The sequence below is a fragment of the Eulemur rufifrons genome, chromosome 30 (genome assembly GCF_041146395.1).
Source record: "Eulemur rufifrons isolate Redbay chromosome 30, OSU_ERuf_1, whole genome shotgun sequence".
NCBI classification, from domain to species: domain Eukaryota; kingdom Metazoa; phylum Chordata; class Mammalia; order Primates; family Lemuridae; genus Eulemur; species Eulemur rufifrons.
The window spans coordinates 68,503,416-68,531,399 of record NC_091012.1 but is presented as its reverse complement, the minus strand read 5'-3'; the positions used below and the strand labels follow the sequence as shown (position 1 = coordinate 68,531,399).

The 27,984-nt window shown below is 41.3% G+C and overlaps 1 protein-coding gene across 3 annotated transcripts in view; it reads right to left on the bottom strand.

Moving 5' to 3' along the window:
- The window catches only part of PCDH19 (protocadherin 19), a 99,674-nt gene extending 73,112 nt beyond the window's left edge, over positions 1-26,562 (bottom strand). For 2 of the 3 annotated variants that reach the window (XM_069463796.1, XM_069463797.1), the window contains exons 1-2: positions 24,416-26,562; positions 20,465-20,792 (exon numbers count right to left, since the gene is read on the bottom strand). In XM_069463796.1, coding sequence (XP_069319897.1) covers positions 20,465-20,792; positions 24,416-26,562 — 2,475 coding nt within the window. Of the gene's footprint in view, positions 1-20,464; positions 20,793-21,486; positions 21,628-24,415 lie in introns of all 3 variants that reach the window. The other variant, XM_069463795.1, reaches the window with a different exon arrangement.
- Positions 26,563-27,984: the final 1,422 nt, after the last annotated feature.

Genomic DNA, 27,984 nt, shown 5'->3' with positions numbered 1-27,984 from the left:
GAAAGACAGCATAATCCAACGAACTGAAACCCCAGTAAGACCAAGCCTCTTGTGGTCATTGAAGATAGATTTTTTTTCCTCTGCTACTCAATGACAGGGGAATTAAATTTCACTTGGAGTTAATGTTTACTTGGTTCGCTGTGGAGGGAATTTTTCCCCCCTTGGTTCTTTGCTCGCACCAAGAAAAAGCACAATCCCATGGAACATTTTAGGTAGACTGTCAAGGTTATGGGGCACAATGGATATGATACACTTCTCTCTGCTACATAGTTATCAACCACTGAATTACCTTTAGCCTGAACAAGAAAGCAAGAAAAAAATGGGAGGATATGTTTACTGCAGAGAACCACTTCTAAAATTACTTTAAAAGAAACTGTCCACCTGAAATGAATCATTAGATAAGCCTTGTATTTTGCACATTTCACAATGGTTAGGATGATGTAATATGGGCAATTACACACAGGCAACTAGAAAGTTGTCGTCCAAAATAGCTACAGCACAGCTGAGGTTTACTCTGGGTCTGTGGTTTACACCAAAGCAACAACCTTCCCTATGAACAAAGCCACTACAAATTCAAAGGAAACCCTGAGCTGCATTTGGATATCATTTTAATTATACGTGCATGGATTACAACTCCATAAGCTAGAGAAGGAAAAAAAATCAGCCGAAACGAACAGAAAGCAGTTAGTACTCAACTGCTGACTCTACAAGGAACAATATCTACTCATTTAAAAAAAGCAAATTGGTGTATGAGAGCTATGTACAACCTGATTAAGAAATAGTCAGAACCAGCTACCTATTATTTTGTTGGCAATGATTTACTTACAATGAGACCACATTTGCCAGGGTGCACACATTTCATTCAGGTTAAATATTATAACAGAGAATCAAGCTTTTGTTCTCCCCACCTGCCAAGCCTGCTGGCACTTCCCTAAAACCCACCAAAAATATAAATTGACCCCCAAGTGGCCAAAGTGGAATAGGAGCCCCTACCCTAGCCTACTATATTTCATCTGAAAATTGAGAAAAGAGTATAAAATATCCCTAGATAAGAGACACCAAGGCCTGGTTTCCTGGGTAGAAGGAAAGTATGTCTGAGACAGAGCACAGTCTTGGGAACATAAGCTCAAAAGTTCCTCACCATGAACTGGCTATTTAAAATTCATTTGTAAGTCACTTGCATGAAAGAAAGAAGAAAAAGCAGTGGCCCTGAAACACAGCCCAGGTCTGCGGAAGCAGGTCACAGGGGAAGAAAGGCTCGGGACAGTATGTATTAAAGTACAGGTCACAATCCCAAGCCAGTGGTCCATGAAATTGCCATCTCCAGAGCTTCCTAGCTAATGGAGATGCCCAGCGCAGAGTCACGCAGGAGAAAGGTTGAAAAATGCCAGATTAAGGCCTAAATTGATATCCACTAACTCTGGGAAGAAAATACAAGGGAATAACATCAGAGTTTTGGGCTCTCTCACCAGCACATCTAGCTAACACTGATTCACGTAGGACCCCTCCGACTTCACAGCTGAACTGTGAAGAGATGGGCGTCACGGTAAAGAACAATAAGAAACCTTGAAGGTGCCACTAATGAAAAGAATAAATATTGTCATGTAAAAAGGAATTTGTGTAACTAAAAGCAGAAAAGCACACCTGGGCCAAATTTATTTGCAATAACAAAATAAAGGAAAACAGAAGTTCTCCTTAATTTCTAAACTTGATTGTGTTGCCCTCTACAGTACATTGCTAGGGGCAGTAACAATCGGATTGCCTCCTTCCAGCTTGAGAGGTATAAATTAGATATTTTCCTAGGCAAAAAGAGATCATGATGATAATAATAGCTACTTAACATTTATTAAAATCTTATTATGTGCCAGGTGCTTGAACACTCACATTGGATCCTCACAAGAATCTATGCAGTAGGTACCATTACTCGTACTTTACAGACAAGGAAATTGAGGCAGAGAGAGGAAGTAATTTCCCTAAAGTCACTCAGCTACTGACTCTAACTTCTAAAAACAAAGATGCAATAAATCAAAATAACTTTTACGCGAACACCCAAGTGACAAGTTATATCTAACGAAACAAGAAGAGCTCCCCACAAAATAGAGATGCAAAAGTCAAGAGCTCTCCTATGTACTCTAACAGCTTTGTCCAGTTAGATGACATAATGGAAAAAAGAGCCCACTCAAAATAACAGCAAAACTATTAAATGGCCAGAAATAATCTCAATGAGAAATGTAAGAAGAACCATACAAATGTACTGATGACATTAGAATGAAATGTGACTAAATGGAAATATGTCATGTTCCTAGATAAAAAGACTACATGTCAAGTCTTCCTAAATTTACCAGTTTGGCACCTTTCCAATCAAAATCCTAATGTAGTTATTTGTTATACTTAACATGATTGCAAAGTTCACTTGAAATAATAAACAAAAACTAAAACATTTTTTAAAAGACAAAGAATGAGGAGAAACTAACCCTACCATCTATTAACATCTATTATAAAGCATCAATAATTAAATCAGTATGGCTTTGGTGCAAGAGTAGAAAAACAGATCAGTGCAAAATAGATGAATAGCTCAGGAAAGTCCCTAGTCTTTATAAAAACTTAATATATAATGTTTTTCAGAAGCACCAGAAAGTAGTGGAGGAGAAACAAACAATAAATGGCACAAAGTCAGCCAATTAGCCATCTAGAAAAATATCTTTTACATGATTATCTCCACCCATATGCCAAAATAAATTTATTAATGAGTTAAAAATTTAATAAAAAATGAATTCATAAAGATACTGGAAGAAATGTCATATATATAATCTCTGGGTTGAGAAAAAGTTTCATAGCTTAAAAGCAACAGAAGAAATCACAGATTAAAAAACTGATAAGGTTTTCCACATGATTCCAAAACACTGTAAATCAAAAATAAGCATAAACATAATTAAAAGTCATACAACTAACTGAAAAAGTCTTTGCAATACGTGAAACAAAGAATTTACCTTAATATATGCATTAGTAATCAAAGAAATACAAATTAAAACTAAAATTAGAAACCCATTTTCATCTATGAAACTAATAATTCTCCCTCCCACCCCACCCCCTATCCTCTCATTTGCCATTCTCCCAACAGGTACCCATTTTAATTAATTTCTTGCTTATCTTTTCATGCAATTTCACATATATATAAACCAATAAAATATGTATTCTCTTTTTCCCTCCTTTTTTCACAATGATGATAGTGTGCCCTACACGTTTTTCTGAATCTTTCTTTTATTTAGTTAACATATTTAGAGATCTTTCCATATCAATATACAAAACACTCTTTCAAAAAAAAACTTTCTACTGCTAGATATACACACTGTTCCCATTTTTGCTATTTCAAATAATACATCAATGAAGAACCCTGTATATACCTCATTTTTCATGTAGTCAAGCATATCTGGAACATGAATTCCCTAAAAGTGAAATTTCTGGGTCAAAGGGTATATATGTTTGTAATTTTGAGAAATATTGTCAAATTGACCTCTGTGGGACTAGTACCAATTTATACTCCCACCAACAATGTATGAGACAGCCTGTTTCTCACAGCTTCACCATATTGGTGATGACATTTAAAATCATAATAATGCTTTGTGAGTACAGTAAAATGGGCTCTTCTTATACACTGTTGGTAGGAGTGTACATTTGTATAATTTATATGGGGGAAATACTTATGAGAAGTTTCAAATATTAAATATATATAAACCCTCAGATAAAACAAGTTCACTTCTAGAGAATTTATTCTAGGGAAACAAACAGAGATCACAAGATCTATGTACAAGAATATCCATAATAGTGTTATTTATATGAGGAAAAAATGTAAATAACTTCAAAGTTCAATATTAGAGATTGAGTAAAAGTAAACTGTACCTATAGAACTTCTAGAATATGATTTAGCCATTAAAAAATTTTGCTTATAAATATTTTCTAATGACATAGAAAAATGTTATGGTATAATGTAAAGATAAAAAAGAATGATTTCAACTAAAATTTTAAAACATTAAACCATGTAAGTTTTTCTCATTAATTCAACAAACATTTATTGAGCATTTATTTAATGCCAGGCACTGAACAGAAAGTTAATGGTGGTTGCCTCAGAATGATAGAATTATGGATGATTTTCCAACTTTTTCAAATATTTCTGTTTCCATTTTTTTCACAAAGGAAATGAATGGATTTTATAATGACTAGCCAATAAAAACATTCATAAAAGACACTAGAATCCAGCCTACTTTCCCCCAAATAGCAACAGATTTCTTAACAATGGTCAAGTAAAAAGCCAGGATACTACACTATATTTACTCAGTCATGACATTAATAGATGTGTCTTCAAAAAATCAACCTATTGAGATTAGCATTTGTTGCAGGGGGCTTTGAGTGTCTGTATTTCCCTACCTGGCTCAATAGCCCTCATATTGGCACTGGTAAACAAAAACAACTCAGCCACAACATCCCATCAACGCTGTCCTTGGGTCCTAGGCAATAGCAACCATGGGGAGTGGAAGAAAAAGGGTACTTCAAGGCTCTTTGGCCTATACAGGGCCCATAAGCAAGTTCAGAATCAGGCCCTCACACATCCTACAAAGTAACATGTGTTTCATAGGGCCTTCCTCACAGCCAGTCCCAAACCCCCACAGACTGACAAGTGTAAATAGAATCGGAATTCAATAAACAAAATTCCTCACTTTCAATCTTCTTATCACCTTCTGGAGTTTTATATTCACTTTCATGCTGATATGAATTTACATAATATTACATAATTTTTTTTCAGCTAGAACACTCTGCTTTATGACATTAACTTCTTCCAAATCCTGGCTTAAAAGCAATTAAATATTTTAATTTCCTGGAAATTCTTTTCTAATCCAAATGATCTCATCTTTAAGCCATACAAAGGGAAAATGTGAATCTTTTAAAGTTGCTTCATAATCAAGTTTCAAACATTCTCAATATTTCTTTAAATAAAGACTTTTACATTAAGGAATTAAAGTAAAAAAGAGACTATGGGGGGTTCCCCTCAATTTTTAGTCACTTCTTTTGTATTCACCCACATGAAAAAGCAATAGGTATTTATTTCTATCCAATGCTCCATGTTATAACATGAAAAACTTATAATTTAAATCTAAACTCATCTAGTTAAATGGTTGTACATATAAGAAATGGAGACTACTGAAGGCCATGGTCTCCATTTATCCAAGGGACAGAATAAAGAATTAGGCCACAGATGCTTTCCTGTAGCAGGCAAACATTTCATCCACAATCAGAGTGATGTTGCACAGAGTTCTCATCTATTAGCTATGCGGGGGAGGAGGTGTGAAGCATCTGTGTGGGTTTTATTCCATGAGAATTTTCCTTACAATACCTAAATAGTTCTGATGTCTATCTACACGGGGCCACTGAATTAAACATTTTGCAGCTTAGTATAGTACTTAGTATGTGAGAAGTTTATATAGACATCCATTAAAGAGGTGTTCCAAAGGATACTGGTTTTTGTACTTACGCTGTTCAAAACTAGGCTACTAGATGATAAGGCAATCAAATAAATTGGCCTTTTGTAAAAGGACTGAACTCATTCCATTTTGTTGAAAAAAGAAAAAATAGTGCAGTTAGTCAAGGTTGGATTTGAAATCTTCAGCATCTCAATGACCATTAACTGCCTTTTTTGTTGTTCCCAATTGTTGAAGCTATCACGTTCAAGCAGTATGCCTCAGAGCCAAGCAGCAAGAACATGAAATCAAATAGTGGAGAATACTGAAAAGGTTCCCCCACCATACCAATTGGCCATTTGGTACTAAAGAGAGTACTGGAAAAAACATATTTTGCCAAAAGTGTCCCTTAGATAAGGCCTACATCATTTTTATGGTACTAAATATCTGTACAGGTTACAGTTAAATGTTAGTATTTTAAAACCTCTCATCCTAAAAATAAAATTTGTGAACCAGATGTCTAACACTGGTGAGATAAATCTACTTCTACAAGAGTATACATATGGGCAAGAATGAAGGAGGAAAAAATACTTTTCACAACTATTTCTCACATAAATAAAAGGGTTATTTTTAAATGTATGCCTTCATACCTGTTATCATCTGAAAGAGACCTCCAAGAAAAGAAAAATAGGAAGAAAAACTGGTATGATCTGATTGAACAATGAAAATAAAAAATATATTTGGTCTGTCCCTCCTCAGAATAACTTATGCACCCTGTGTATGCCAACTCTTTGGCCCTTAATATATACTGCATAGTATAGTAGTTAACTTTTTAAGGTAATTGCATTTCTGATCTCAAAAATAATACATGTTCAGTGTAGAGAATTTGGGAAATTTAAAAAGTAAAAATCATCTGATTTCCTACAACCTGAGATAACTGTTAATGCTTTTGTTTTTTTCCTTCCAGTCTTTTTTGTATGTATATACATTTTTAAACAATTGGAATTAATCTATATGTGCTGTTTTGTTTTCTGATTTTTTCAATTAATGTATGTATGATACCATGAGCATTTGCCTATGTCATTGAATATTCCTCAAAATATTTTAGCAGCTTCATAGTATTGTAGAATATGTATGTATCATAATATATTTAGCCTTTCACATATTGATATTTAAGATATTTCCAATTCTTATTTCTATAAATTGTGCTGAGATGAACACCTTTGTACATGAATTTCTATGCAGATCTAACATTATTTCCTCAAGATAAATTCTAGAGGTAGAAATATTTGATATTTTTAGGGCTTTTAATGTGTATTGCCAAAATGCCCCCAAGAAAGAGTATATCAAATTCTATCAATTATGGACCCTGTAGCAGTGTATCATAACCACACTCTTGCCATCACTGGATGTTTTTTAAAAATATTTCCTAATTTGAAAAGTGAAAAATGACATCTTGCATATCAAATTGTCTGATTCCCCTGAGGTGATAAATTGGTGCGGAGAGGGTTGCGGAGACTTTAACACTCCTGTATGGCTTGACTCTTTTAGTAATAAATTTGCATAGTTTTTGCAATTAAAAATTAATAATAGTATTCCATTGCTATTATCTGATTACTAGGATTGAAATATTTTTATACGTCTATTGGATGTTTGTACAGCTTCTTTATGAATCACCAATTTGTGTCCACTTTACATTTTTTTGTATTGTGGTGTTTGTTTTTTTATTGATTTGTAAGAGCTTTTTATATATAAGGGTATTGCTTAAATGTCCTCTTATCTGATATGTCTTCCCTAACCTTCCTAAAGCAACCCTCATTTCTGACAGAACATGAACACTTCAGACTTCCTTATTTAATCTCCATATCATCAGCTAACATTTTATATATTTATTTATTATTTGTCTCTGTCCATAAAAATGCAAACTCAGTGGGGACAGGGACTTTGTTTTGCTCACTGCTGTATCCCCAGCACCTTGAATCATAACTAATGTGTAGTAAGCACTCTTATAAATACTTGTAGAATTGATTAACGAATTAACAAACATAGGATCTCCATAGAAGCAGAGTAGAATGGTGGTTGCCAGGGGTTGTAAGTGAAGAAAATAGGAAGATACTGGTCAAAGGGTACAAAGTTTCAGTTATCCAAGATAAGTTATAGAGATCTAATAGCATGGTGACTATAGTTAACAATACTGTATTGTATTTCTAAAATTTTCTAAGAGGGTAGATCGTAAATGTTCTCGACATTAAAAAATGATAACTATATGAGAAGATGGATGAATATGTTAATTAGCTTGACAGTGGCAATCATTTCACTATGTATACGTATATAAAAATGTCAAATTGTATACTTTAAATATATGCAATTTCTATTTGCCAATTATGCCCCCAATAAAGCTGAAAAACAAAATAAATAAATATAGATTCTTGTCTGTGATATAAATTTCAAATATTTTCCTTGCTTATGGTTTATTTTTTAATTTAGCTATGTTAGTTTTGGACATATAGACATTTCTAAATTGTATGTAGTGAGAGCTGCTGGTATTTTTCTTTGTGTTCATTTCCACTGCTCTTATGCTTCTGAAGTTTTCTTCAATTTCAAAATTAGATGGATATTTATTTATTGTTTCATCTAATAATTTTACTTGAGTTTTCATCCTTAACTTTTTAATCTATGTGGAATTTATTTGTGTAATATAGTAAATCATATCATATTTTTTCCAATCATTAACCAATTACATGGCACCACTTAGTGAATAATCCTTGCTTTCCTCATTGATTTAAAGAAAATATGTTTAACTTTCATCTTGTCTCCTCAGTGACCATGTAAGTAATGAGGGTAGGTACTGCTTATAGTCTTTCTATATCTCTCTGGGCTGAATACAGGGCTAGTCAGTAAAGGATGATCTATAAATATTTGGTATGTGGATGAATGGGTGGATATTTTCAAGCCAAAATCATTTTCTGAAAAGAGCCTAACTACTAAACAGTAAGTCCATTCACTAAAGTCTGGATGCAAATTATCATAGAGGGCCAGGTTTTACTTAGAATAAATGAATGCTCTTTAAGAGTAGGGCACTATAGCCACTGTAGAACTAAAATCATCAGTGACAAAAGAGACAAAATCTATCCATCAAGTACAACATACACTATTCTGGTGATGGGTACACTAAAGGCCCAGACTTCAGCATTATACAATTCATGCATGTAACAAAAAACACTTGTACTCCCTAAATCTATTGAAATTTTTTTAAAGAGACACTTAATAAATACTTAACACTGTCCAAAAGGAATTACATAGAGTTTGCCCCAACCTCAAGGAGCTCAGGGAAAATTATTTTTTTAGGGAGCTTAGGGTAGAGCAGAGCTCCCCAAGAGTGCCCCCACTAACTTCCTCTTCCCCTGAAGTAGCAGTTGGCTCCCTGAAAGAATGGATTGCCTTGTTACAGAGAGTGCCCCAAATACTGCTGAATGTAATCCATCAGCCTCCACCATGCATTGGGTTTAATAATTCTGGAATAAAAACTAGTTTCAAAGAAAATTTACTTCATTTTTGGCTCTCAAGAAAAACCCCAAGTGCCCTGTGTATATTGATTCTGTAGGGCTCTGTCAGCCTCCTGTGGCCTGAACTTAAAAATAACAACAACAACAAAAAAATACATTTTTTATTGAATTCTGGCTCTTAGCTGATAATCTATAGCAAAGAGCAAACTGAGCAGAGCCATGGTGGACTGCCTCTCGTGCCAACAAATCCCACAAAGAGAATGACAATCAGTGAAATATACTGTTAAGCATGAATAGTAGCTAAAATATTTATCTCTGTTGCAAGGTATTAAAATGAAAAAACTTTCAAAGTGGAAGCTTCAAGCAATTGCATTAGAAGTTGCATAATTTGGTTAGACTGACCTTAGAATGGAATAAAAAGCTGCTTATTTCCATAATGTTGGCCTTCAACTGTATAAAAGGTTAGATAATTCATCATGATATACAAAACAGTTCTTAAGAATATCCAACTTAAAAAGGAGATCTCGGTGACTTCCAGCTCTGTGAATTTTTAGGTAGTGTGTTAATCAACGAAATTTATATTCAAGTGAATTCGTGTTCTCCTGAAAGGTCTAGTTTGCCAGGCAAGAGGACTGCATCCCTATTCATCCCTAGGACAAGTTCAGACGAACTGAAGCAAGGTTAGTATACTCGTCGCTGTCTTTATGGAAGAACTCGCATTGGACAGAAAGCCATATTTGAATGGGAAGCCACTGTTTTGACATGCACACTCACAACTTGGATTACACACAGAATCTGTGGCCATCATTTAAAATCTAAAGGTCTGTACTTATTGTGTCACCTGCCATAGCTAAATCCTTTGCCCTCAATAGAGTAGCTATTGTCATCACATGGACTCAAACTTTAATGCAGGCAGCTATTTGAAGCCCTTCAAACCAGTACTGCAAAAATGCACAGAATTACACTTGGATGGAACTTGGAGATCCCCTAATCCAATCTTCTCACATACTATTCCAGGTTTGGTGTAGGTTGGCATTTGCTTGGATTTTTCAGAATTCTCAGTGTCTTGGATGCTAATTTCCTTAGTAATAACAGGTTTCAATGAACTAAAAGCTTCTCTTATATGAAGTTTTAAATTGTTTCATCTGTTTTGCAGATTTCTAGATTGTTATCTTTGGATATACAGTAACTCAAAGGGTCATTCACATATTAGAAAAAACTGTCCTCATGTTTACTAGGCCCAAAAGTGAGGAGAGTAACTTGTTGTGAGCGTCACACACATGTTTTGACCCATACCTCCAAACATGACACCATGCACAGCCACAAACCTTTTCAATTCTGGATTTTTCTCCACCTTCTGTGATCTCCTCTTGAAGGTACCTGATGATCAGATGTGCAAAGACTGAGCACCCAGTTGTCATTCCAGCAATGTGCAGTGCCATGGCATTTATAGCTTACCAGATTTATAAGGTTTTGCTCTAACAAGCCACTACACAATGTATAGTTTGTGCAAAGGCAGTTTAGCTTTCTTTCCATTTCAGGTATTTCCTTATAATATTTTTACCGCAGCAAAGCACACCCCTTTTTCCATTTCTAAAGAATTACTAGTAGAGGCAAAATTAGAGAGAGTGACTTAAAGGTGTAAGGACACGCATGCCATTAGCAAGCTCACAAATCACACAGAAACTTGGTGTTTCATATGTAGTCTTTGAGTTTGTTTTTAAAGAGCCATAACTATCACAAATTGTTTTGCAATTAAAAAATCAGGCAAAACCCCACTATGAAAAAAACCATTATTTAATACTAATGCCATTGTGTTCTCTCCCCTAAGCTCTTAGGAACAAACATTACCATTAGCATACTCCATCACTCAAAAGTCTATCCTGGAAAAAATGGAAATGCACTAATTAAATAAATGATCAGTACAGCAATCTCATAGTCAATGCCAGCCTTATGAGGGCAGTGAGGCTGTGTCCTTCATGGCCTCTGTGCCTAGCAGCACAGAGAAGGAAATCCAACAAGCCGTTCACCATTACCGATAGCCAGATGCCTCTGCTCGTCCCTGCATTTCCAGAGCCCTGCCTCCCTCAAGGATGTCAAATTTCAAATATGAATGCCATATTACAGACATTTTTAATCATAAAAAAGTTGCTTAAAGGTTAAACCAATCCCTCTAAATACAGTCTGACACAGTCTCCCCTACTCATGCATCTCACTTAGAAAAGATATGATTTTATAGCAAACTACCTGTACACATAGGCAGCCCAAACCAGACTTCCTCAGGCCAGGTGAATTAAAGAAGAAGAGGAAAGTTTGAAATAGAATTATGCCCAAAAGAGACAAAAAGAGAAACCAAGGCTCAGAAAATAATTTCCAAGAAATTGAAAATATATGCACCACAAGGTATTCTTAAAGCTGGGTTATATGCACAGCAATGATTATTTAGCTGCTTCCTACTCAGAGCTCTCAATTAAAAATAGTCCCTGGGAGATCTATCCTTGGGCTATATCAAATCGGGGTGCCCTGGCCTCATATTTGGGGAATCATACCCTGCTGTGACTAGTAGCCTTATGAGCACTTCCTTCCGAGAGGCAAATAACAGAGTGTCGGTGGGGAGTGGGAGGAGGCCTCAGAGGACCTAAGATCATAGACATGGGTACGATCAGCTCCATCATCACAAAAGCAGATAAGTGAGTAAGAGAAGCAGATGATGTTTGTTCCCGCCCCCCACCGTTGAGATCTCTCTCTCTCTCTCATACACACACATGCACACATGCACACACACACACATGCACAAACACACACACACACATGCACACACACACACACACACACACACACCTCTATTCCCCTAAAGAGGGGTCTGGCCTTTGGATTGAACTTTTCTTCCTGCCAGCTTACACATGGAATCCATTTTGTTCAGAAAAGCAAACTACACGATCTGAGAAGAGGTGCCCTTCATGCTCTGGAAATCAGATTTAGGAGCGAAAATAATCCAGAAAGCAGAGACCGCCAAGGCCAGTGCTGGTGGCAGTGAGGGAGAGCAGCTTGCCACAGAACAGCGGCCAGATGGGGCCCAGTGGGAGAAGCTGAAAACTGGCCACCCTGGCACTCAGAGATTTAATGGAGCATCAGAAGACTATGCACATCAAGGCAGTGCTTAAGCATCTGACATTAAGAAGCACTGGTGCTAGTCTGTGAACACTGAGCTCAAGGAGAACACCAGTTTGACACCGAGCTTCTTGCCTGCTTCATCCCAAATGCTTTGCTCAAAACCCTCAAGGTAGTTGCTCCTAACACCTGTGTGTCTGTCAATCTGTCTGTTTCATTCTCACTCTCATTTTTGTTTTTTCTGTTCTGAAAAGTAATTTTTTCTCCCTCCCCAAAGGCTAAATTTAAAGGAAAGTCTAAGAGCACTCTTTCGTTTTCCAAAGTAGTTCCCAGGCGCTAAACAATCCAAGAAACTCTTATTAACGTGGGGAGCTTTCAAGGCCTGGGACAACAAAGGGGGGAGCCATTTCTTCTCAGGAAGGAGCTCAAGAGGGGAAGACAAAAAACACCAAAAATATTCGTGGTGGGCTTCTGTTCTTTCAGGCACAGGCTTACAAAGAGTGAAGGGAGAGGAACAGGATGGGAAGAGGATAGCTGTAACATTTCATTTCATTTTTTAAATCTGGAGCAAATATGAAATGTTAACATTTGTTAAATCTTGATCAGATGTATCTGTCTTTTCCAGACTCTGGTTATTTTAAATGTTACATAATTGAATTTTTTTGATCAAGTGAAATTCAACCAGGAAAGCTAACCAGTGAGGATTCAAGGTCTAGATATCAGCCATCAGGGAATAATGAATTATCCCACCTGTCAAAGGTTTTGTCAATCTTGTCAATGTGAGGAATCTCATTTTAAGCAAATAAGATATGTAAAAATCCAGACTTACAAAGGAAATTGGTTAGGAGTTGACTATTCATATTATATAAGGACTCTTTCCTTTTACAAAAGGATCCATCACAAAGTTTCTTTAAGTATAGAATACCACTACTATGGTTAACATAGCATCTAATTTGCAAAACAAACACTCTCTGGCTGTACAGTTTTTCAGGAATGCAACTATCATCAAAGATATAGCTGCAGGTCCTCCTGAAGAACCCAATCAGGTTTTCTGTTACGTGACAGAAAGCACTTGGAAGCTGCACCAGAGGAACCATTGTCAAGTGAAATGGACTCTCATTTGGCTGCAATTGTTGTGTGCCTGGTTGAGTCATTTGCCTTTTCTATAACTTCATTTTCATAATGGTAGAGTGGAAACACTGGTCCTTGCTGACTCCTCTTCTAGGAATGCCGTGGAGCTATGTGGTCTTAGCCAATATTTTTAAGCAAAATGCTGAATGATAGCAAACAAGGTTTCTGCATGGGAGCCCAGACTCCTGGAGCTGGCAGAGCTGCTGTCCCCACAGCTGCAAGACTTTCCTCATCATTCCCCCAGGGAGACACAGGGAGGCGCTAGCAGCCTGGGTACACCCACTAGAAGCTGAGTGACCCCACCATGCAGCCCACACGAAAACCACTCTAACTACACAACAGCCAAGTAGAAAATGTAACTTGAAGAACATTTCCCTCTGCAAACAACTGATCCTCTGGGACTTTCACTTCAAGCCTCTCAATTGTTCAAAGTAAATGAGGCTCACATTAAAGGCCAGCCAGTCACACATCAAGAAATCAAGCCTCTTCTCAGTGAGGGAAAATGGCTGCTCCAGAGCCAGCCTCCCACCTCTCACACCCAGGCCTCTGGTACAAATGGCTTCATTTACTCACATCTGAGTCACTTGATCCGGCAAAGCTTGGCCTCCCCTAAGTCCTGGGAGCTGAGATACACATGCAGAGGGGTCAACATCTGAAACTCCAGGCAGATGCCTCAGATCCACTGCAGCGCCATAACTGAAAGACTCCAGCTTTTGCCAGGAGGTGACTTCATCCTTTTTTAGTCCTCTAATTCCTCAAAAGCAATCCCCCAACCCCCTAGCTTCAGCCTATGGGTACAATATACAGAAGCCACAACAGAGACTCGCAAGGTTAGGGAGGGAGAGGTCTGCAGCTCCTCCCACCTTGTAAGTCTGTCTGACAATCAGAGAAAAATCAGGTGGGGCCACTAGGACCCAAAACAAGTGGTCCTCTAATAAGAGGAATTCCAAAGCCTCAGAGGCCTCTCTGGAAAATGTCCTGCCTCCAGCCCCTAGGGAGAGAAATCTCAGGATCATTAGTAAGCACTCTGGCTGAGCTCAACTTTAGTGAAGGTGTATGGGGAGAGAGGTGATCTCTAAGGTAACCAGTTAATTGCCAATAAGGAATGATAATAATAAATTAGCAAATACTAATGTAAACTAACTCAGTTCTAAGGCAGTTGCATGGAGACGACAGAGGAACAGTTTATTCTGAGGCACATCTTGCAAGCGGATCCCCGCTGGGAAACAAGCTGCCTCACCTTGATGTGCCATGGGCCAATAAGATACAATGTAGGCAACAGGGTGGCCCTAGAGTGACTGCTGGTAGAAGTGGAGCCCTTGATTTTTAAAGAAAACTGGAAGGAGAATACTTGGAAAGATGTGGGCTATGTTGTTTTTCATTGCTTTCTCCTGCAGCCTGATGTTTACTTTTAACCCTTAGGGATAAGACTTAAATGATTCCGAGACCCCATTGTGATAAGGAAACAAACGTTTTTTGTTTCCTTATTACATGCTTTTTTTTGTTTCCTTTTTACATGCTCACTGAAGGGTTTGTTGGTTTGTTTTAATTAGAGGTGATGTTTTGTGTCATTTCCATGCTATCCAAACAAGCCTCATCATACCTGTTAATTTTCTAGTGCTTTCTGAATCTGCCATCTGATAGGTTTATGGCTGTCGTTAGACCAGAGTTTCACTCAAATTACTGCAAATCTCTAACTTTAAAACTCTGTTTTAGGGACCAAAGCCTGCTGAGCTATTTTTTTCTTTCTTTTTATCTTTCTTCAGAGTCTAACTGATGTTTTATTTCCATTATTTGCACTAAGATGATCATGCATTCAGACTTTATGTAGGATAATTGAAAACATTCAATTTGCCTACCACACAAGTTCTTGTTCTGCAAACCCTTCCACTGCTACTACGTCGTTACTTATGAAGATGCTGCATGAGCGACCATAGCAGAGCTTGCACACACACCCCTTAGGATGCCTCATATCAAAGATACTACAGTTTTATGGCAAAAAATAGAAAATAGAGAGAAATCAAGATTAAGATTGAAACCAAAATCTAAATCCTTATGCATCTATGTCCAGAATTCTGGAAGCTCTTGCTCACTATCACTCCCTTAGTGTTGTCAGCTCAGAAACATTCAATACCAGAAAACTAAAATTTAAAAATACCTCACAAAAGAGACTGAGTGTTTTGTTCATTTTACCCCTCCTGAAGGCAAGAAGAGTCCTCACCGAAGTCTCCATTCCCAGTAGAAGCAATGAGTTGCATTTTCTTCCTCCAACAATGACCAGGGCCCAGGTGACACAAAAGGTAATGTAGTAATGCTCATGTACAAAGGAATAACACTTTTGAACATCCAGAGGCACCCAGTAGGCATGCCTCCAGTCCATATAATTGGGAGAAAAATTATTTGCCATACTAAGGAGCCTCTCAAAAGAACTGGAATTTTTTAGTAAAATCTTAGCAAACTGACAAACCTACTTTTTTCTCTATTTTCCTTCTTTGTCAACCTCCTTTCGTCTCTCTTCACTCTTTTCTCTCCCCGCCCCATAGACATTTACAAACATGCAAACATACGCAGGCACTGTCTCATTCATTCACATATGCACTTAGTCTATGAACAAAATAAACTAAGATGCCAAGGAGAACAAACTTCGTCCTTCAATTTAAAATATTTAAAAGATACCTGACATCACTAATTCTACAAAAGTCTTCTGTAAACAGCAAAGGCATCCTTGATTTTGCCTCCTCAAATTTGTGTACAAAACCACAAAATCCATGTAGCTGATTTCTCAAACAACATCAGAGGACAGGTAAATAATGATTATACAATTTTATGCAGGATTATCTCTGCAATACTAGAAACTGAGTTCCAATTCTCTAGACTAGTGTTCCATTCCCTTTTCCTTACCTACCTAACTGCATTCAAAATCACGTTCCCTTTAGCTTCTGTTCAGACGTGGCTAGGTTTGCACGCTGATGCAAGAGTTACCCTCCATTCGGCATCAAAATTCAAGAGCTCAACAGCAAATCTACATATAAATGATGGCAGGGTGACCACGGAAGGAGGAGAAGGGAGTACTAAGGAGTCTACAAAGTAACAGGTGATCTCAGCTCCCCAACTAGACTGTGAACTCTCTGAAGACAGAAGTTACATCTTATATTTATTTGGATTCCTCCTGCATGGTCCCTGCCACACAGCTGAGTGGATACTCCAGCAATGCTTACTTCTTTGATCTAACGCCATGGTGATACATTTCAACATGTGATGGGGTAGAAGCAGCACACAGCCAGCGCAGCAGGTCTGACCGGACTCATCTATAATACCACTGAGAGTAAGTAAGCCCTGTAACTGACTCCACAGCTAATGAAGGGAATGGGTTTGTCACAAGATAGCCCAGCAGAGGAACCTAATGTGTAGTGACCTTTCATCTCAACCTGGAGAGTAAGAATGTAACGTATGCTCAGGAAAGAGAAGTTACCCTGAATTGAAACTATCTGTTTACTTTGTCTCCCTGTAAGCTCCCTGGAGTCAAAAATCAAGGGTTTTATTTTTGTATCTCCAGCAAGTAGTACAGTATCTGGCATACTCTAAGTGTATAATAAATGCTAATGAGTTGAATTAATGAAAAATAAAAGAGAAAATTAAAAAATAAAAAATAAAAAGTTTAACGAAATAATATAAAGAACAATGTAAGTGATAATAAAATTTAATAGAGAAGTTTCCATAGAATCTTATATTTACACATCATAGCACTTATTCTGTACTATAATTGCTTAATAAATGTTGCTCTCTTGGTTGATGAGGAATTAATGAGGAAAATATAAAGAAAAGGTAGGAAATAGATCAGAATATTATTAACACATTAACTGCCATGTGAGTTGTATTCAACTCACGCTACTTTTGAGTCTGGAGCCTCGTGAAGCAAAACCCTGCAGTTGGTTCGTGAAAATCTCACTTGTTGATGTTCTTATTGTTACAATTAATATTGACAATTTAATTCTAAAAACGTGGATTAAATGAAGTCAATAAATTTCATTTTTCTATTTATGTTTACCTTTAAATTACACTTAAGCCTGACAAGTCAAGAAAAACACTTTATTTACCCTTATGAGCTATTTTTCAAGTTTTCACATTACTTTTTACATTTCTAATTTTCAAGTTTTTATATTACTTTTTATTGAAAAAACATAGAAACAATAAAAATGACAAATTTTTCATTAAATTAGAAAGGATCATTTTGTTTTTGAAGGTTTTATTCTATTTTCATAATGAAACACTGTGGCCCCAAGGAAAAATTTTTTTTCTAGTGTGGCAGTCAATGTGTTAACATAGCAATGGAGAATGTCACATTGCACCTTATAGTAGCATTGATTATCCCGTATTGCAAACCACCTATTTACTTTCTTGCCTCCTCCACTAAAATGTGCATTTCTTGTCTTTTTCATCTTTCTAATGCCAGAACCTTACAAAGAGTAGGCACTTAACAAATATCAGCTGAATTAATGAATTAATCATCCTTGCTCTTCTATAGATTTCACTGAACTTAAGTATTCTACCCAGTCCACGTTCAGGGACCTCTGAGATGAAAAAAAGAAGTGTCATTTTCCCCTTGCAGGACTTTGTGACAGATGCAGGTTAAAGGGTCTGGTCTGTGCTCAGCCTTGAAGGGTCCTCTCTCCTTTCTGAATGGGTTTGTCAGTTGAACTCTCCAGGACTGCATACTAGAAATGCACACAACCTCACCATGTCTAATACATGCTCACTTGGTCCTAACCAGCCCTACACACCAAATCTATGTGATTTTGTTAAATAAGGAGAGCATCTGGATTTGTTAGACAGGAACCGGATCAGAATTGAGACTTTAAATGGCTTTTCTAAATAACTGAAGCAATACTTTGTTTCATTCTGCCCATAGAAGAATCTCAGAAAGGACACCAAGGTCTTAGGTAAACCATGCAGAAATAGTCATATGTTTCCTGCCCCCTCCATGTATTTCAAACATCAGGGCTCACATTTCTCTAGTGCCTTGAATCGATTGCATAAATGATCACCAAGCCTTTAGGATTCAGTCCTTTTGTCCATCTCCACAAGTAACAGCACTGTTGGCAACTGAACCCACAACCTTGGCGTCTTTCACTTCCATTGTTTAAATGACCAATATAAATAGTCTGAACACAACACTTTGTAGGTCTTGTCTATATAGAACCAGCCTAAATTCCTCTTTGGTTATAAGTGCCTAGGGAGACACCCTTTACATTACACAAGTCATATTCCTTGAAACAACCTTGCCTGACAGGTGTGCCTATTTTGTAGATGAGGAAACAGAGACTCAGAGAGGTTCCGGAGCAAGAGGTGATCCCCAGATTCAAAATAATGGTTTATCTGATTCTACTACACGGTACTACCTCTAACTCTCTATTGCTGAACTGTTGGTGGTCCACAAGTAGGCTTCCAAGTAGTCTACAGTCTAGGCCTCAGTAATTTTCACTGACATTACTAATTACAACTGAGTCTACCTAACACAATACCGGACTTTCAACAAATCCTTATTTGTAGAGTTATGGGTTAAAAAGATTGGTGCTTTTGCTGCTGGCAGAGTACCATAGTTGCTTATTAAAAGCACTGCTATTTCGTCTCATTAATTCTGTTGTGAATTATTTTTCAAAAACTGAGAGAAGCAATCGATGTAAGTGGTCCTAAGGCCCCTTTGCCCTACAAAATTGATACAAATACTAGGAGGCCATTTTACATATGCATCATAGCCTGGGTAGTCAGACTGAATTATTTCTGAGGCAGGAAGGTATCACTGAAACAGCACTTGCAAGGGACCTCGATCTAGTTTTCTCTTTCTTTTTTTTTTTTTTTTTTTTTTTTTTTTTTGTTGAGACAGAGTCTCACTTTGTTGCCCAGGCTAGAGTGAGTGCCGTGGCGTCAGCTTAGCTCACAGCAACCTCAGACTCCTCGGCTTAAGCGATCCTACTGCCTCAGCCTCCCGAGTAGCTGGGACTACAGGCATGCGCCACCATGCCCGGCTAATTTTTTCTATATAGATTTTTAGTTGTCCATATAATGTCTTTCTATTTTTAGTAGAGACGGGGTCTCGCTCAGGCTGGTATCGAACTCCTGACCTTGAGCAATCCACCCGCCTCGGCCTCCCAGAGTGCTAGGATTACAGGCGTGAGCCACCGCGCCCGGCCTAGTTTTCTCTTTCTTGATGACCAATTCCGTGAGTCTGAGTAAGTCCCTTAGCATTTCTGCATTTCTGTTTCATCATCTACTGAAGGGAAATCTAGCAAGATACCTGATTGTGAGGATCAAACAAGACAATGCTCGGGAAGGTGCTTTGAAAAATGTGGATATACTCTTCAAGTGTGCAGTATTCCTTTCATTGGTAGCCTGAAAGAGGGCATACGCCTCCCAGTGCATCAAATTTCCAAAGAGGGACTTAAGCAACTCATGGAAAAAATGAAATCAACTTAAAAATTATTATTTATAACCTTTCACCCAGCCATCCACCCACCATCACCCACATATCATCCTATTGCCCTGAGCATCTGACCATATCATGTTTTTAAAAATGCTTCCATTTGAAAATATTCATTCCCAGTAAAGAGAAACAGAGCTAACTCAAATACATAGCCAATTCTTAAAATTTTTCATTATTAATGACAGTTTCAAACTCCTCAACTGTTAAACATTACCATTGGAACTGCTAAGAAATGGCAAAGTGGCTTTTTAATTTTTTTGCTTGCCTCCCTTTAACCAGCCCATCCATATTCTCAGCAAGATGCTAGAGAACAGTGGTGTGACAAAAGCAAAAGCAAAAGGGGGCTTTATGAGGCTGAATTGTTTTCACACTGGGAAATTGGCCCTGGGGCATTAGAGGGTTTCATCCATTTTCAACACTACTTGGTGACTCTTTCTAAGCCACTTCAACTGGCATGCTGGTACCACTGGCTGTCAAGCATGCCATATTTGCAACAGGTGGAGTAAACTTGAATTATGCCAGGACACCATACAGGGATTTTAAGGGCTCAGACCCCTTGGGCGCCCATTCCCAGCATCCACCCCTATACAAAGGTCCAATATTATGGGTTACCCTTTGCCCCAAGAAGCACTGGTAGCAAACCCTTAGTATAGCAATGGGCATAAACAAAGATGTTCTCCCCACCCCTGCCAGGGGATGTGCCACTTTAGCAGCCTATGGTGTCCAGAAAGCAGCTCAAGGAGTTCTGGGAGGACCTCACAGAGTCACTTAGCTGCACTCACCTCAGGCAGAGGCACACCGTTGATGATCAGGTCGGGCTGCTGGGGGCCCTGGCTATTGAATGAGTGATGGTAGATGTGGTTGGCGCTGGTGTTGCGGGTATTCTGGTTCTCCACATTGATGAAAGTGCTCTCAGAGCGGCGGCAGCCCAGGGGCAGTGTCTGCTGGTGGTAGTCGAAATAGTTGAGGGACGAGGTCAGGGAGGAGCAACTGACAACGTTCATCTTGTCTGTCTCCTCCACGTCCCGGGGTACCAGACGGATGTCATTCTTACTGATTTTTTTCTTCTTGCTTGATTTCTTTTGATGCCCATAGGAGTACTCAGCAATTCTACGTGACAGAAAAGGCAGCATGAATCGCTAATGCCCTCCCAAACCATGCACTGATTAATAAACATTAAGCACCCCAGAGGGTTGCACCCCCATCTCTGCTCCAGCTCCTTATCCTGGCGCATTACATCATCGAGTTTCTCCCTGTGCTTTTTACATGCGAAAACAAGCTGAGGGCCATAAAGTTTTCATATTAAACATAGTTACCTCCCACCCACCCGCCAAAAAAAAAAAAGTTTCTATACTTTGGATTTGGAATTTTTCACTGTGAGTGGCCAGTGAGCAGGGGTGGGGAGACAGGGAAAGTTGAGCCTATGGGACAGAAAGCACGAAAATGCTCTAACTGGAGCTTCCCTGGAACCCAAAGGAAATCCTGGGTGAAATTAGAAGCCAGTCTCAATTTAACAGAAAAGGAAATAGAGGGAAATAAAAAAAAAAAAAAAAAAAACCTTGCCAGTTCTTCCAGGCATTTACCACATGGCAAACACCCTTAATCAGCTTCCTCTATGACTGACCTCATCAGTTTTGGACTGGGGTAGATCAGACCCCATCCTTTCATGTCACCTCCGCTCTTCTCCACACCCTCCTCCCTGCCCTAGCCCAACTCCCTTCCTTCTACTCTCCACCCCACCCCCTCCTCTCCTAGAGAAATCTGATAGCCAAACCCATTTGAATGAGGGGAAGTGCCTTTTTACCTCTTTCCCCTTAGGCTCACTTTCTCCTCTGCCTTTTTGTCTTGCTCCTCGCTAATAGGAGAAACCGTGATGCAATGCAGACACTTGCTGTTTTGTCCTTTTATAAAACAGCCCAGGAGACAAGTGATGGTTAAACAATTACTGCAAAGGAATTTAAAGGTTAGTGCATTCAGCATCCTTCTCCATTCAGGTGTACCTACAAGCAGCTGTGCTGCAACTGGAACATAAAGAGCTCAATTTAATTAACACTGACATAGACCCAGCAATGTGCACCAAAGACACCAAGCATTAAGAGACTTGTCAAAAGAAATACATTAAAATATAGCCAGATTCTCAAAGTCATTTATTACTTTGCACATAATGATTTATCTTATTGTTTGGAAATTTAATTTCTGGGCAATAATCAGCAAAACAATAGGGTTAATAAATAATACAGGTTGATCTTTACAAGGGAAAGACAGTGCCTGTATTCTCACTCGACAAAGCTAATTGTCTGAATACAAAAAGGGAGCCCAATTCAAGCAGCAATTGCAGATCATCTCGCAAGTCTCATAAATGAGTGTATTTCAGGAAAAGACTCTGCAGAGGATGAGAAAAAGAAATCTCTGCCTGATCACATGGAAAGACACACTCCTGAACTTTAGGTTTCTATAAAGTCTGAGCAGATGGGGAGATTGCATATCTACAGAAGCAAATTCTAGCTCTGTCCCTGGGATCTACCTAGAGCTAAGCAGTTGAGTTCCCCTCACCCTTTCACTCTGTGGCCAGGCAGACTTGCAGTGATAGCAAGCTGATGCTGCTGGGACTTGGGAGCAGATAAAATCCCCAAAACCCCAGAGCTAGGGTTGATTTTCTTTTCTAATCTGTTTACGGCATCAATGGGAAGTTTTAATCATTTTGTTTACCCATGATGGGTAAGTTTGGTAATGCCCCGTCCAATTATTCAGCTGAGGCATTCATTGCACAGCCCTTGCTGTATTGACCAATTATTTAATTATACTGTACTTCATTAATCCCAAACCATCACAGGGAATAGAGTGTTTTGCAAAATACACTTTGGGGTGAAATTGAAGAGCACTGAGATTTACTCTCTTTTTTTCAATATTCAAATGCTCTCCTCCTTGTTTAATAATCTCCCTGGCAAGCTCTCAGAAAGAGCTCTCACTTCTACTCATACATCACCAAGAGGTGGCAAAGCCTTCAATATCTTTATTTCAAGCTTATTTCTTTCTCATCCAGGAAAGAGTGTTATGCATTTACTTTATGCTGAGAAAATGGCTTAAAAAGAGTCCTCTCCATCATCATCTCCATATAAATAAAATTTTATTGACCCCACATTTTTCTCCTATAAAAATTGCCACTGGCAGTCACAGGTTTCAAAGGTAAGAGCAATATTAATTTCCATTTCTCCCATCTGAAATGACTTGGTGCTGAAGGAAAGAAAAGTCACGGCCATTTCACTAGTAACAGGATTAAAGCATTTATGAGGCATTGCAGCTGCTCTTTTATGGCACCTGATTGATATTCATGTGTGGTTAGCATTTGTCTACTAACTTGTGTAACGCAGAGAATAGTAAAAGGGAAACAATAATTGCATGGCTGTTACATATTCAGGGGGCTCTGATTCACAGAAGTGTGCATTTCAGAAGGTATCAAATACAAACCGGACCTACAGGAACATATTTTGACTGATTAACATGCAAGCACAAATGGCACAAAAGACACATTGATGTGTAGGTGTGTTGAAAGCACACAGACACCTTGGTTGGAAATAGCAGCATCATTCATTTTCAGCAAACTAAAGAAACAACTTTTTTTTTCAACTGTTTCGATGAGACACTGCTGGAAAAAGAATTACGTATATTACCCTATATTGGATTCTAGAAACGCTTAGACTTGCACTATCCAATTGTAAGGAAGGGCTTCAGCAAGACCCTCTAATGTGCTTATCAGGAAATATTTGTTTTAATTACTATGTTTCCACATATCTCTCCTCCCCTTTCTTTTCTCTCTCTCTCTTTCTCTCTCTCTCTCTCTCTCTCTCTCACACACACACACACACACACACACAATCCAGCACACACTTCAAGAGAAACTGTAACACAGTAGCCCATAGTGACATCCACTGGTAGCAACCAGATCTTAAAGTCACAACACAGTTCCACATTAGAGGAAAGCACCATTAACTCCAGAAGGCTGCTATTTTTACTGGAAACATCTGGATGCAAAATCTTGTCCCTCATTGGGATGTTTGGTCTCCACACCACCAACCAACCAGATATTTGAAAACATACAGATGCCTGATAGAATTTCACTTTATGTAGCCAGATGTTTGGGGACTGGATACAAAACAAGCCAAGAATAGACTAAAAAACACTTATCACCTGCTCCCCACACACTCCAGTTCTCTCTTACTCTACTCTCCATTTCTCATCTTAGACTCCCACTCCCAGTCTCTCTCCAGACTTTATCTCTATAGCAGGACAGGGAAGCTGTCAGCACTCCTTCTTTTAGTACCCTGTTACCAAAACAGTGTGCCCCTGGAAATCAAATTGTGGTCCTTCGTGGTTTTGCTGAAAATATGAATCTCAGTGTCTCTCTCTCTCTCTCTCTCTCTCTCTTTCCCCTCTGCCATAACTTCATGAAGACAGCTGTGCAAATTTTAAAATGATAATTGCTTTTCTGCTCATCATCATTATGTGACAGAATCCATTCCAACAGTAAATGATTGTCTTCCAGCAAATTGTCAGATCAAAAGAATTGATCAACTTGTACTGTCACAAACTTTTCACCCTCCAAAAAGAAGCACTGTAAGTATGCTGCATGCATTTAAGTAGAAAACAAAAGCACTGGGATTTTCACACAGAGACAGATACACACATCTTATTCATCCAAGACAAAGAAGGAAAGAAAGAAAAGTTGGCTTTACCTGCAGTTGTAGGTCCGGATCTCTTTGTTGTCTCGCTTGCACTTGATGGCCACGAAGATCATAGTGACAAAGAGGATGCCCGCAATGGAGCCCAGGGCAATAATGAAAATCAGGGATAAGTTCACTGAGCCCATTGATTCTTGGGCATCAAGAGCAGGGGACAAGTAGACTAGGACGAGCGCAGAAGCAGAAAGAGACGTCTTGCCGTGGTCGTGGGCCACGACGATAAGCTCATAGGAAGCTTTGGAATTCTCGTTGAAGGTGCGGGTGGTTCTGACTTCGCCATTGACATGGTCTATTTCAAAGAAGCCACGGTCGCCCTCGGTCATGTCATAGGTGACTCGGCCATTTTCGCCCTCATCATAGTCTTCTGCCTTGACAGTAGTCACCAGGTAGCCTATGACAGAGTTGCGGGGGATGTAGATTTCGGCGGTACCATTGATCAGCGGCGGGGCTGTGATCACCGGGGTGTTGTCGTTGACGTCGAGAATGATGACCCGCACCGTGGCGTTGCTTTGCAGAGAGGGCAGGCCGCCGTCCTTGGCCAGCACCTTGAATTCGAACGCCTTGGTCTGCTCATGGTTAAAGGATCGCAGTGCATAGATGTCACCCGAGTTGGGGTTGATAGAGACATAAGTGAAGACAGGCATGTCCCGCACCTGCGACGGCACAATCTGGTAGGAGACACTGCCATTGAGACCCATGTCGGGGTCTCGGGCCGACACAGAAAGCAGATAGGCGCCAGGCGTGTTGTTCTCCTGCACAATGACCTGGTAGTAGGGCTTGGAAAAGTGCGGGTGGTTGTCGTTCTCGTCAGTGATGCGCACGGTAAAGGACTTGGCACTCTGCAGCATGGGCACGCCGCCATCACGCGCCTGAATTGTGAGGTTGTATTGGTCATGTTGTTCGCGGTCCAGTCGTCCGTCCACTAGGATAGTGGAGAAGCTCTCGTATTCCTGCAGTCGAAAGGGAACATTGCCCAGCAAACGGCACTGCACCCGTCCATTGAGGCCTGAGTCTCGATCAGACACCCGCACCAGGGCGATCACGTAGCCCGGGGGGGCGCTCTCGCTCACCTCCACAAGCTCGCTATTGACTGACAGCAAGTTGATGACGGGAGGGTTGTCATTGGTGTCCAGCACACTGACGGTGACCTTACAGTGTGCCGGGATAGAGTTGGGGCCCAAGTCCTTGGCCTGCACGTCCAGTTCGTACACGTGGCCCTCTTCATAGTCTAGGGCACCGGTGACAGTGACCAGGCCACTGTGCGGGTCGATTTGGAAGAGCTCGCGCGTGCGGTCGTTGACATAGCCGTAGAAGGAATAGATCACCTGGCCGTTGGTGCCCTCGTCTGGATCGCTGGCGTTGAGGCGGATGACGGGTGTGTTGGGAGGCGAGTTCTCTGGCACGCTCACCGAGTAGGTGGACTCGCCAAACACCGGGTTGTTGTCATTGGAGTCGGTCACTTTGATGCTGAGGCCAACGGTGCCCATATGTGGAGGGTCGCCGCCGTCGAGTGCAGTGATTCGAAAGCTGTAGTGCGACTGCGTCTCGCGGTCCAGGCTCTTCTCCACCACGAGTTCAGCAAAGCGTGAGCCATCGCCGCGCGTCTTTATCTCCAGGCCGAACAGCTCATTGGGCGTGAGCTCGTAAGTCTGCACGCCAAAGCTGCCTGAGTCCGGGTCGTAGGCGCTGTCCAGCGGGATGCGCGTGCCGGGGCTGGCCGCTTCCGAGATCTCCAGCTCGATCTGTGCCGCCGGGAAACTGGGAGCATTGTCGTTCAGGTCCTTGATCTCCACCTTAATCACGCAGATCTCCATTGAACTGGACATGACCTCGAGCGAGATAATGCACTTGGGGCTCTGGCGGCACAGCAAGTCACGGTCGATCTTCTGCTTGGTGACCAGCAAGCCAGAGCTGGGATTGATGTCTACGAGGTGCGGAGCCGAGTTAGACACCACGCGGAAGGCGGAGGCCTGCCGGGGGTCCAGCGCGAAGCCTGCCTCCCGTGCGTCCTTGGCCACATTGGCGATCACCGTCCCGGCGCGCTGCTCCTCTTCTACTGAGTATTTGAGGTTAATTAGGGCGGCCGCCTGCGTCCACAATACCGCCAGTAGCAGCAGCACCGGCAGCAGGAGAGACTCCATGGCTGCGCGGGGCTCTGCCTGGCCTCGCCTCTCCACACCCCTCCGCGACCGACGCCGTCGGCGCTCCAGCTTCCCGCCGGCTCGGGCCGCCTGTTGCGCGCGCCCCGTGGCCCCGGAGGCCGCGGGAGGAGTCCCGCCCAGGGCGGCCCGGCGGCGCGGGGGAGACACCCGCGCCGGCTCCAATGCTGAGGTTGTGGTGGGTGCGGCGGGGGCTTGCGGGGAGCCCGGGGGCTCCGTGGGGCCAAGGGAGCGCAGCGCGGCCCCGAGCCCCCTCCCTCCAGCCCGGCTACTCAGTTTTCCCCCTTCAAAGTTAGCCGGGCACGACTGGCCGCAGCGGCTCAGGGCTGCGGGTCCGGCGATGTCTGCGCCGCCCGGAAGACGCGCAGATGAGTCCCGACCGTACTTGAGGCGAAGGCGGGGAGGGCGATGGGGACGCAGCCTTTCAGACACTGCCCGGCCCGCCGCGGCGCACCGGCACTGGGGCTGGCGAGCGCGCTGTCTGTGCACCTGGCATGCGCAAGGACCTCCCCCCAGCGCTCTGGGCTCACTGCGGAGAGAGGACCCGCCTGGAACGCGCCCTCCAGGGTCCGAGGGGGCCACGCTGGCCTCTTCAAGGCCTGCTGGGGAGAAAGGAGGGTCGCAGGCGGGAGTCTGAGTTGCTGGCAAGCACCACTGGCGCCCAGGGATCGGGCTGAGCTGGATGGCGGTCCCGGGGCTGGCAGAGGAAGGGGGAGGGGAGAGAGGCTGCCAAGGCGAGAGCGCGCTCCTTCGCGCTGAGGTTGACTTCAGAGGGTTTGTGGGACACGACTGTCCAGGATCCCAGGTGGGCGCGGAGTACCCCCCCCCACTACCACTACCACCACCACCGAGCAGTTGAGGGGCTTCAGGCGTTTGCGTCTCAGAAATCAAAGTTACCAATGCAGCCCGAGCCTGCAAGTCAAGTTTGTGGAAATGGGGAGACAGCAATTTGTCCAAGAAAAACAAAGTCCCAGTTTTTCCAATGGCCCGGGGGTTGGGGAATGGGGAAGAGGGGAGGGGAAGTGACAACAGTACCGGCCAGGAGAGGCGGGGCCGCCGCCGCGGGTACCAGGGGCTTCTCCTCCTTCCTCCGTTTGGGCTGGGGTGTCGCTCCAAGGGCCGCTGCCGCGGGAGGAAGCCCTCCTAGCTCAGTCGCATGTCGCTGGGGTCCGCCTTTGCAGCTGCCACAGTCGACGATTTTGTCGCCGCCAAAGTTTACTTGAGAGAGCGTCTTGATTCCATCCTCCCGGAGAGGCGCTGGTCGCGCTGCGTTGGGCTCCCTCCCTCCCGGGCGCTCGCGCTCTCGGGATGTCTATCTCGCTTTCTCTGTCTCGGGCCGTGTGCGAATGTGTGAGAGAGAGGAAGAGTGAGCCTGTGGTGTGGGGAGTGTGAGTGTGGAGTATG